General features: G+C 34.8%; 1 protein-coding gene across 3 annotated transcripts in view; it reads left to right on the plus strand.

Annotated features, from left to right (window-relative positions):
* Positions 1–4276, plus strand: part of LOC128242993 (E3 ubiquitin-protein ligase MARCHF6-like) — a 33452-nt gene extending 29176 nt beyond the window's left edge. For all 3 annotated transcript variants that reach the window (XM_052960459.1, XM_052960458.1, XM_052960457.1), the window contains exon 25: positions 158–4276. In XM_052960459.1, coding sequence (XP_052816419.1) covers positions 158–242 — 85 coding nt within the window. In that variant the 3' untranslated portion in view covers positions 243–4276. The remainder of the gene's footprint in view (positions 1–157) is intronic.
* Positions 4277–12990: the final 8714 nt, after the last annotated feature.

A 12990-nucleotide genomic window follows, 5' to 3' on the forward strand; every position in this document is an offset into this window, starting at 1 on the left:
TGTTGTTGATCCCTCTAGTTAACTTTCTTCAAAAATAAGTTTCTTTGTAATAGTACTAAAATTTTGAAAGTTACTTTTATTTCAGAAAAAAAAAGTATTATTTTCTACTAAAAGTCAATAAATCAGTTTGTTAATGTACATAATGTTCCCATTTCAGGTATTTAGTTGGTCAAAGACTGGTTAATTATGACCCTAAGAGACGAATAAAACCACCAGTTGAAACGACGTCTACCAAAACGTGAGGGAAAGCTACGTGCATTAGGCCTTTTATGTGATAAAGAGTACTTGAAGATATGATTCCTTCTCCCTGAGACTTATTTGTGTTAAAGATACATGTGTTATTCCTTTCCTGGGCGGGGATATATTTGTGAACTTGGGGGATATGATTCCTTCTCCCTTGGGGGTTACTTGTGTTAAAGATACATGTGTTTTTCCTTTCCTGGGCGGGGAGATATTTGTCACCGAGAGGGATATAATTCCTTCCCCCTATGGGTTATTTGTGTTAAAGACATGTTTTATTCATTTCTTGGGAGTTACTTATGTTAAAGACATGTGTAATTCCTTACTGGGGGGATGGGGGGTATTTGTTTTGAAGACATGTAATTTCTTACCTGGGGGTTATTCTTGTTGAAGACATATGTAATATCTTTACTTTACTTGGGGTTAGTTGTGAACAAGAGCCATATATAAAAAAAATCTTGGGTGCTGATTGTGGATTTAGGCATATACATGTAACTTCTTCCTTGGGGGAGCAGTGGAATTTGTGACTGGTCATATCATTTCTACCTTACAAGGAGCATAATGAAGTCTTGCTCTGGGAGTTTTAGTAAACTAAAGGCATATAACACTTAAGACCTTTCCTGTGCACATGACTGCTCCTCAAATCTTCAATACTGACCTCATTCTAGTCAAACTAGAGGAGTGCTATAGGACTATGGGAATATTTTTACAGATATTCAGCATTCTTCAATAGATGGAATTAGCGTGAAAACTTGTGACCTCTTCATTTAGAGGGTAGAATGCAAAAAGGTTCTAAGTGACATTAAATGATATAGCGGATAGAACCTTGTGGCTTCCACCCTTGATTTACAATCAGCCATTGTAAAAACCTGACGGAAAGTTGGATTAAACCAAATGTATTATTTATATTTGCATATATTTGTATACTTGTTGTCTGATATCATGTTGAGCTAAAACTTGACTGGTTTGAGGGCAAAATAAAACGCTTAATTATGATTTAATTCTTAGGCAAATGCGCTGATTCTATTTTGAAAATTGAGCGCTCCTGGTCCATTATATTTGTAAATACTAGGGCTGGATTCTCCATCATGTTTTTATATAAGGATGTTATAAATACTTTAAGACATTTGTTTTTGTATTTATTAATCTTGTCTGTTGTATCGAAGAAAATCAAGATGTTTTACTGACTGGTTGTTAAATTTTGCAGCTAGTCTGACTTTATCGTCATGGCATTTATAGTCCACCAAAATGATTGAATTGTTGAACAGTAATTGTTACATGTAAGATGTATCACCATATGGATAAATTTGAATCATCCATTGCATATAAATCATTGAATCTGATGAAAGTCTATTAAATTCAGACTTCAGACGTAATACATTGCTGTTGTATGAAATTTCTTTAGGCCCCAATTTCTTGAAAGTTCTTAAGCCTAACAAGATTATACATGTAAGTAGCTTATTCTTTTAAGCCTAATTTCTTACTGAGTCTTCATTTTACTGAATAAAAATATTGAATTGTGATTATCATAAAGATTATTTCCTTTCAAAGTCCAAAATCTCCTAAGAATATAAATATGTCACAAATTATACCAAAATAAAAACGTTTAAATCTGTTATAAGGGACTTAAGATTTTTTTAAAAATTGGGACCAGTATAACAAGAAAATGGACTGAGTCATTATTAAATATATTTATAAAATACATAATTATTCTGTTTTTATACACCCATTTATAGATGGGGAGGTATTATAGTTTCATCTGTCCAATTGTCCAATCATGACCAAATTTGTTCAGAATGTGAATGGGTAAAATAATTTGGTCAGGTTTGATAACCAGCCATATTGACTCAGTCACTCAAGAGTTATGACCCTTGAATTGACAAAAACTGTATTGACAGTGTCTGCTCTCTAAATTTGGCTTAACATACAACCATTTATCACCAAACTTGGTGTCTTAAAACTAGGACACGTGTATTTTGTGACAATTGGCACTCTCGCTGGAATTAAATCAAATGTGTTTTATACCTAAAGAAACTTACTTGAAAGTACTCATGACCTTAAAAATATCATAGAATGTGTACAAGAAGTCTATTTTCAATAACAAGGAACTGTGATGTCATATTTTATGCTTACATCATATTTGCAATGAAAACTAGTTCAACCTGTTATGGGTTAAACATTAGTTTTTCAGTTGTTAATGAAGTCAATCAAGCTCAAGGGTATTAAAGGTCAGTATTAATCCTGAGATCAGGATTAAGAGCATTTAACTTAAGATTATTGTACAGTTGTAAAGTTGTTGTTTTTTGCTCAGAGAGCTGCATCAAAAACAGTATGAAGTACCTTTCATAAGGGATCTACGGTAAGCCCCTTTACCGGGCTTTGAGGATGAATCCCTCATACTCAACAGACCCCAGTAGTGACAATTTTTCAGCTGTTAGAAACCCTCTTGCGCTGAAGTTTTAAGCTGTTAATGTCCTGTGGCATTATGGAAGATCATAGATGTGCTTTGTTTGTTTAATGTTTGTTAAGGAATTATTATCAGCCTAATACTTAAATCTAGGGTTTTAGCCAGGTTTTAATAAAGGGTTGGGTGCTGCAGAAAAGGGAAAGAGTGATAAGGATGAAAAAAGCACATTGTAGCGATATATGAAGAACTTGCATATTATAAAATTGAATAAAAATGCTAGAAAAATGTTCAATTGAAACAGTTAAAGGTTTCAACTGCCAGATATATTAAGTTTGTATGTATCCAGAATCATGTCATAAGCTATTAACAAATCAAAGGAAACATTTAATAATCTTAAGCATGGTAGTTCTTTGTGGATAGAAGGGTGCCCATTCTGTTCTCTATGAGTTGCTTGGAAGGTAGCTACCAAAAAGGACAGGGTGCTGCACCCTTCTATAACACTTAAGGTAAAACCATACTAAACATACATTGACGATTGAATGCATAAATGTCGTAACCCATGAAATGAACATACATGTACAGAGATATTTTTGACTGTTAAGTGTTTGATGATTGATGTAGCATGAATTGTGTAAGACATTAAGCTTGTTGTGCAATTATTTTGTCAAATTTTTGTCTGTCTGTGTGAAATACTGCAACTAATTACATTGTACAATCTGTTTTCAAGAAAATATTTCTTTTTCTTTGAGCAAAATCCTGCCAATATTAGCTTGTCTCTTTTTAAAAGCCATGGTGTTGTTGTCAGCGATAGCATCGATGTGGTGAAAAACTTGTATGAGATATTCACATGAAACTTAGTACAAATGTTTCCAGGGACAAACTGCATATGTGTATCAAGGCACTTAACTCTGGCTTACATAAAAGTCTAGTTATGACCCTTTTTTATTAAAACAACATGGGCAACGGCAGCCTCTTGCAGTGCTCTTGTTTATATATTTATTAGAACATTATCCTTTACGTGAGAAAGAGAATAAAATCAAAGATCTCCATTCTTATGAAGGGACTTACATGTATCTGAGATTTAATTAGCTCCTCTGTTTTTCTAAGAAATATGTGATACCCTTGGTTTTGTTTTTTGTCCATGTCAGCAGCGTAATGCGTAAACTATCCTTGGTCTTACTCAAGAACTGTTCAAGACATTCAAATAAACCTTAGTATATGTGTCGCCAGATTTAATATGCACATGTACAGATACGACCATAATTCTGTCTTTAATAATAAGTGAGTTATGCCCCATTTTTCTGAAATACAACAGACAAGTGTTCACACTCTTCGTGCCGCTCTGATTGTCATCTAGTCTTACCGCCATTACATTGTATATCATATACATGTATTGTCTGGAACAGAAGTTGTTTTATAACTACATGTATATTTGTGAAGAGGTGACCTGTTATGTATGTAGAGCAAAATGTTGAGCACATTATTCAGATTATTATTTATTCCTTACTTTTATTTCATGTCCTTAAATGCCAATTTACTGTACAACCCTCATAGAAATGCTGAATAAATAATGCTTATGTTGTATTGTTATTCATGTAATGTCTTTCACAATAAAGTGATTAAATCTGATGTGTTTTATTGTTCTATTGAGTTCTCTATGTGTTCGTAAATTAGGGTTGAAATTGAGCTCTCTTCTCAATTCCATTTTTTTTTTAAAACGCAAAATTCCATAAATCTAAAAAAATATATTTTAAATAACTCCCCTCCATAATTCTATCAATGACCTGTTGTTAGTGTCTTATTGATGGTGTATTTTAGCATAACAGTCATAGAAAGTAATGTAACATGCATTGTTTCGAGCAATTTTTAAAAAAATGGCTTTTAAACAAATTTATTCAGCTATTCCTTGGCCCCATTCTCGAAAATGTCGGATAAATCTCTTGCGAGCTTTTTTGATTGGTCATTGTTTTCTGCTTAGAAAATTTTGCAACAGTTTATACACAAACTTAATGACATGCGAAAAAAATGTGCATATCGATAGAATATAATATGCCAAGATACATTTAATGTTTTTGGCTCTATCAAGTAAGGTCAAGGTTGAGTTTTACCAGTTTATAAGTTGGAAAAGAGTGACAGAAGCCATATTTCTACCCGAACCAGAATGACTATGAAATCAGTAAATTTCACGAATTTAAGATCTGGTGTTAATTTAGGCCATGCGATGATTCATTATCGGCCGTTTTGGCCTTAATGTAGGTAAGTAGGTCAAATGTTTATGTGACATTGTTTTAACTACTGCAGCCACATTTGATACACAATGACTGTGAAATAAGATAATTTCATGTTCATTATTGTAAGGCATATAAAAGGATATGGGAAACATGTTTATTAATTTTCCAAATGAGCTTCTGTTATTTGTGTTTTAAAATCAAAATGAAGCCTTATTTACATTTACTAAATATGTTACCTTATTGTTTTCAATTTATTTTGTGCATTATGTAAACTGTGATTAACATGTCATATAACACAGGGGGTCCAACGTGTTTTGCGTTTTCCAACTTTTAAGTGAGGGAAATGTGTGATGCGGAATAAAATGGCGGTGTTCGAAAAGATTTTGGTGTTTTGTGAGGATATTTCCACGTGGTAAGTAAGTTTTATCACTTTTCTCGCAATATAAATACGCCTACCCGGAGGCCACACGTGTAAGCTTCTATCAGTTTTTTAAGCTATGTTTCTAGAGGCATTAACAAAATGTAATCGAATGTACAAGCTAAACTATTGCTTGTTTACAAAGTGAAAATAGAAAAATGCGTGACTTAAATTGCATTTTGTTATCAATAATAACATGTCTTACAGCCCGTGTCTTAATTACATTTCTGTTAACGCATGCTTATTCTGATTCAACATCGCACAAAAACTGCATAAAAACTTCCTCGCCCAATATAAAAGGTGTTTAAACATAGAAAAATCGGACGTATCGTGCCCATGTAAGTGCACTTACCGTCGAAAATAATAAATAAAATAAAATTCAATGAAAAATGGCTAACATAGGTACAAGAATGGTGCACTTTAACTAAAAACAGTTCAAAGTCACGCAATTTTCTATTTTCACTTTGTTAACAGGCAATCGTTCAGCTTATACATTCAATAACGTTTTTGTTAATGCCACTAGAAACATGTTAGTAGAATTGAAAGAAGCTTACACATGTGGCCTCTGGGTAGGCGTATTTATGTTGCGAGAAACGTGATAAAACTTACTTACCAGGTGAAAACATTCCCCAAAACACCAAAATCTCTTCGAACATCGCCATTTTATTCCGCATCACAGTTTTCCCTCTCTTAAAATTAGGAAAACACAAAACACGTTGGACCCCCTGTAACATTACCCATGATTGGAAATAAATATATCTTATCTTATCTTATGTCTAGACTGGTTTGATTTTAGGCCACATGCTGTTTGATTATGGGCCGTATTGGCCTTCATGTAGATCAGAAGGTCAAATGTTTGTGAGATCTTGTTTACCCCACGGCGGCCATATTGGCTACGGAACCTTCATAACATGTTGTCAGAATTTCGTTTTGTTATCTACATGAAGGCCACGTTTTAGTACAATATATAGATAGTTAAATACTCGATCATAAAGTAAACCATTGGGGTATTAAAATGTTGAAAAAATATTTAAACTAGAGTACTCGCGTGAACGATATAATTATATAGGTCCTAATGCCACTGCTATTTTATCTTCATGAGAGTTACTGATATTTTATAAAAATTACTGACAAATGTAAACACGTTAAAACTATATATATACATATATATATGATTATAATACAAAGAAAACTACAGTGAAAAGCCCAGTTGTCGAAAATTTAAAAATAAATCCTGTTAAGGGGCACAAGGCAAGGGCCAAGACAACAATGCATAAAAGGCATAAATATATTAAGGCGTAGTACCGGTTCTTGTATCAATTCAAATACCGGTATTAGACGTTTGATTGATGTATCGTATCGTACGTTCGCGTATTTGTCAAATAGCAATCAAATAAAAAAAGCAACATTAGTTTTCTTTATTTAGTTTGTATCATTTTCATCCATGCACGCTGTGAAATTGGTTTTCCAAAATATTGTGCCGTACCGAAGCCGTCGAGTAGAAAGATACTGCTGGCTGTTTCGTCACCCAACAGTTCGTGTATATACTGTATATGAACGTATATAATGAGCGTCAACTTCAGAACTTTATACAAAACATTCTTAAAAGTACAACACTTTTGCATTTAAAACTCAAAAGCAAATGTTTTTCAAACTTTTAATCCCTATTCATAGCTTATAAATCATCTGGGAGTAAGATTACAATATTAGTATTATTGGTCCCAGAAATCATTAACAAGGCATGTCCAACTTTACCAATGATCTGGGACCAATAACAAAATTAATCCTACTCCAAGCTTAAATGTTGTGTATTAAATTATTAAAGGTTGTGACAAAAATACTATAAAGTTAATACAATCATTTTGCGATTATTCTAGATTTTAATATCAATTAAGTGGGACAAGGATGTTGAATTTGTATCGCTTGACTTTTACCATAAACGATTTCAAGATCGAAGAGCTCACTCTAAGTTGCAGTGACAGGGAAGCTCACTGCGTCCGGTTGAAAAAAAATAAATGTACGCATCGGCACGGCTTTTACCTCGAACAATACTCTTCAAATAGAGTCACAGCAATCATCGTCTGCAAATATGCCCTCTCCGAAAAGTCAAGTTTGGAAGCAATTAAACGAAATAGACAACGGTGCTGAATGAAAATTATGTTCGAAAACTGTGGTCAACCAGGGTGGCAATACACGACAGTTTTTAATGCTCATCTATGGAGGTCTCTCAAAATCGAAATGTCATCACATCATTCTGTTTTAGGTATAAATCCTACACCCAATTGTTGTTAGTTGGGATAATAGTTTTATACTGGTTGACGGTACATTTCCGAACAGGGCACAAATCCCGAACACCGGCTAAAATACGCGTTTGTTTACTGTGATCGATTATTCGAAGGTCTAGATCAATACAGAGGCTTGCCTTGGTCACATTTGCGAAGTTTCATCTTGTTTTGTTCAGTATTTATCTAAAAATGCCATTCAATGCTTATACGCTTAAAGATAAAAATGTAGCACATGGGAGAATGACGTCAGAGGGCGCACGCGCATCTTTAGGTTTTGCAGTTATGTTGACCATTCGGAACACCTCGGCCATTTTATCGAAAACAACCTAGGTTGTTTTTGAAAAAAATGGCCGAGGAGCTGATTGAAAACCTAAAAAATGCTAAAATGCAAAAATGACAGACATCCAACTGATAAGCAAAATTTGATAATTGGCATCCTACTATTCAGTATTCTTTGTTAATCTAAACGACATATCATACAATGCTTCAAAAACATGATGAAATAAATTCCGAAAGTGTTATTAAGTATTTTTTATATGGGAGTAAGATGACAATTAACATGACGCTGCCTGTCAGCCAAACTAGCTGATCAATACCCGACTGATCAATCAGCGTCCAGATTAGGCAGGGCTTATCAGTTGCCGTTGCTATCCGCCATGACCTCCGACAATCCTCACATATCAACAGTAGTGTAATTACGCTGTTATATATTTAACACAAATTATGTCTCATAATTGAGTGATAGTAAAGACAGTTTAAGAAATCCGAAATACTTATATTTTCTTTAAATGCTGCTAAAATTATAATTGATAACAAAGGACTGTTAAGTAGACTAATTCAATTCTCAAAATGCCTTAATGTAAACGTACATAATATACGTATATTTCCGTTTGAATAGCCTTAAAATAAGAAATATCATTATGAGAATTAGTGTACAATATTGATGTTATCTTGCGATTTAGTTTGATTTTGAAATGTGTCTCCTTATTGTGCGATAAGTTTTAAATCCGAAGCATATACATTTGCTTTTAAGTTTGTTTGACATATTAGTGAAAAAGACACATCAGTTTATGTGAGTTACATTTTTTATTAAATTTAATTAAATATCTGATATATAGCTTAAGGTCACAAAAAGTATATACGTATAGATAAAACAAAATCATATTTTTAAATGACGCAAATCAAAGTAAAAACCTTTGCATTTATAATGACTGTGGTCGTTTCAAAATTTCTATGCTGATTGTTAGAACAGTTTTGCATTTCATTTAAAACGGAAATTTATTCATTGAGAGAAACAATAAGGTAGTTATATCAATAATGATAATAATGCATTACACTTGTATAAAATAGGTGATTCTGAATCGAGAAAGGAAGAAAAACAGCGAAATCCACTGAGTTTTGATAATGGATCTATACAAACATCTTTTTTTGTTGATTTTCGGATAGGAACTTAATACATGTTTTATTTCCCTTTATTTGAGTTTTAAAATAGAGACTGTTATTGTACTGTAACAAAAATTCGATGTTCTTTAGAATTTTTTTTTTTTAAGTCTAGACATTTTTCTACCTGAATTATACATTGCATACAATTAATAATAATGAACTTATTTAATGTTATACTTGCTTTTATTGTTTTACCATGTTCCAGGCATTTTTTATCTGATTGTCATTGATTATAACTTTTGTATTATTATCGTCTGCTTCTGGGTATTTGCCGGAGGTCCCTAATTAAGAGATCATGTGACACTGTAGGTGTAGCCTTATCGCTATCGGCGTGGTGTCAATTGTTATTGGCCCTAGCTTCAATGTATAAAATGTTACATTTTAACGCGAAAATTAACGCACACAATTCTGTCGTTACACTGCATTTTACATGTTTTGGCAGTATGATTAATTTATTAGCTGCTCTTCTAAAAGCCAGCTTAAAAGATTTCATAAGCCAGACATAATGTTCCTTCTGTTTTCTTTATATAAACACCGACATTTGGCAATACCCTAAACCATAATAACCATGACGTATTTTCAGAAAATCTGAAAATAGTAACAACCGTCAAGTGTTTGTCTACATCGTATCTGTCATTGGTTTTGACTGAAAATGCAAGGGATTTGGAAATTCTGCCACTTGGACCCAAATCTACCTCGCTGACATTGGCAGAGGTGCACATGTCTGACGATTAAAACACACCATAGAGTGCGAAAATGGTTTTTCCCTTTCTAAATAAAGACATTCTACTGACTGGTTTAAACATTGATCGAAAGGCTATACGAAATGCGCCGAAATTCGGTTAACAGTCCATGTTGTCCGGAACTGCTCGGCCATCTTCGGCAAGCTTTACAATGAGTGTTTACCGGTGATAATCGGCTTCTTGACATCACGTTTTACGCAAGTTTAAACGTAATAAAGATTTTATGCTCAATTAACTGATGTGATATTTACTTTCTTCTAGTAGTCCGACGGACTATTGACTTAAAATGTCTTGTAGTCCGACCAAAAATCTGGTAGTCTCGGACTACCGGACTACCGCTTTCTCCAGCATACCCCTGGACATAGCCTCTAAAAACCGGCAATTTGCCGGTCTGGACCGACTTGACCGAGCCAGACCGATTTCAATTTCAAAAATTGTAAAAAAAACGGTCCGAAATGTTCTCATTTTTTGTAATTTCGGTCCAAAACGATTAAGTCAGTAAAAAATGTAATACACAAACATTCTTGGGTCATTCACACATTCAAAATTACCCCCAATAAAAATGTTCTGGTTACCATCAGACCAATGCAACCAGCTGCTTTTTCCGCTACGTTAAACATTCTAGCCTTTCTCCCGGACCGGGGGCGGACGTGGTTTCAATTGATTGGTGCATTAATACTCAGCCCTAAAATATATTAATTAACATTTGCACTAGCTACTGTCCCTCTGACAATCTGGCTATAGGAAGACTCGCTTCTTTCCCTCTGACAAGCTGCCTATAGGAAGACTCGCTTCAGTCCCTCTGTCATGCTGCCAATAGGAAGACTCGCTCCTGCCCCTCTGACATGCTGCCTGTAGGAAGACTCGCGGTTGTCTCTCTGTCATGCCGCCTGTAGGAAGACTCGCTCCTGCCCCCTGACATGCTGCCTGTAGAAAGACTCGCTCCAGTCTCTCTGTCATGCTGCCTGTAGGAAGACTCGCTCCAGTCCCTCTTTCATGCTGCCTGCATGAAGACTCGCTCCTGTCCTTCTGACATGCTGCCTGTATGAAGACTCGCTCCTGTCCCTCTGACATGCTGCCTGTAGGAAGACTCGCTCCTGTCCCTCTGATATGCTGCCTGTAGAAAGACTCGCTCCTGCCCCCTGACATGCTGCCTGTAGGAAGACTCGCTCTTGTCCCTACGTCATGCCGCCTGTAAGAAGACTCGCTTCTGTCCCTACGTCATGGCGCCTGTAGGAAGACTCGCTCCCGTCCCTACGTCATGCCGCCCGCTTCTGTCCCTCTGTCTTACCGCCCGTAGGAAGACTCGTTTCTGTCCCTCTGTCATGCTGACTGAAGGAAGACTCTCCCTTGTTCCTTTGTCATGCCGCCTATAGGAAGACTTGCTTTTATCACTCCGATATGCTGTATATATGTAGCTTTGCAGCCTATACTCTATCTCGCTTCTGTCACTCTTGTGAGCTGCTAATAATGGTGTTAAAGGGACTGTACACCAGATTGGCACAAACAATTTTTTTTTTCTGTAACGAATCTTAGGACAATTATCTAATAGAATGTGTTACGCTTTGATATCATAATTGCAAAAAAGTATCAAAACGTAAAAAAAAATGTTTTGGAGACCCGGTTCGAACCCGTGTCTTCAAAATTGCAATTCAGCATCGTATCCACTGAGCCACCACGGCTAACTCTAAATGAGAGACATTATTAAGTTATACACCTACCTCGGTAATATCACGTGATAACACCGACTAGCCAATCACGCATAAGGAATGAATTCCACCTGGTAGTCATACCCAGTAATCTTTTTTAATGGAAAAATACGAAAAAACTGCTTAACTTAAATAAATTGTTAACTATGTGGTACTTCAGTTATTAAGTTTCAATGCATATCGATGTCAAATTTATGTCAGTTTTCGACAATTTTCTGTTTTTCGCTATTTTATCATACGGAGTACAGCCTCTTAAAGGCTGTTGCACAGACCGTTGTGTTATCACTTTGTTGCGTATGTTAGCGTATCTGGAAAAATTGCCGATGGAACTCAAGTGTTCAACCCCTTAGAAACAAAATGTTGATTTTCGGCGGTCTTTAAAAGTAATCAGACGTTGGAAAACTGATAAAACAACATTTGCCACGGACATTTGGGACAACGTTCGAATATTGTTAAGGTGCACAATATTTTGTCAGAAAAAAAGAAACAAGTCATTACTGAATATTTTCTGATATGTTATCAAACCATTAAAATGGTAAACACCTATAATCAGATTTATTAATTTTGAATACAAGTATTTGATAAAACTACATTCTTTTTACTGATTAGAAATGACAATTTTTATTTGGTTTCGTTTATTGACATTTCGATAAGGTTTTGAAAATAGATCAATTGACAGGATATGTGAACGATAATTTGAATAATGCAGAATGTTATGATAAAATTAGAACAAAACAACGAACGACAAATAACCTATTTTAAATATATTCTTACAAAAAATATTCTAAACCGGGTTTAAATAGTTATGGTATGTCAATGTTATTTTTAATATATAACTTAAAAGTCAATACTTGAAGCAGGACGTTTTATTTAACCTAGCTCTTGCGCTATCACCTAGGACTCTAGGTTTAAATGTTTTAAATTTTCTTTCGGGAATTCCGGTTTGAACCAGTTGTTTCACTGACTGTGGTAAGCAATTTTTAAGCGTTGAATGTTTAATATTACGCTCTATCAGTGCAAGGGCTATTGTGGGCCATTTAGTAGAAAATAGGGAAATACGAGTTCGTGATTATCCGTGCACTGACCAATTATGCTTATACACAGAAGAACAGCAATTCTAATAGATTTAATGTTTAAATAAATAGTCATAATTTAAATTTCACATTTTCTGTGGGAAAATCAAACTACGAAGCAACGCTAAAAACCACGCCTCCAAATACATTTGAACGTAAAAGTACTGTTTGGGCAGCAGCAGAGTCATTACCCTCACTTGTTTTATCGACGTCACATTACGAAGATGTTGCATTCTTTGGATTGAGAAACCCTTTCATTTAAGGGAATGCGTTTGGGGTGCAAATATTGATAGATCGAGGCATGTATTGATGCATGTGAATTATAAAACAACTGAATAAATACTTTTGAATTATCATTTAAATGTGTCGATTTTGCACTATCAGAGATACTACGAAGGTGTTGCGTTCCACGGAGTGAGAAACACTCTCATTTTAGGAAAC

The sequence above is a fragment of the Mya arenaria genome, chromosome 8 (assembly GCF_026914265.1).
Source record: "Mya arenaria isolate MELC-2E11 chromosome 8, ASM2691426v1".
NCBI lineage: Eukaryota > Metazoa > Mollusca > Bivalvia > Myida > Myidae > Mya > Mya arenaria.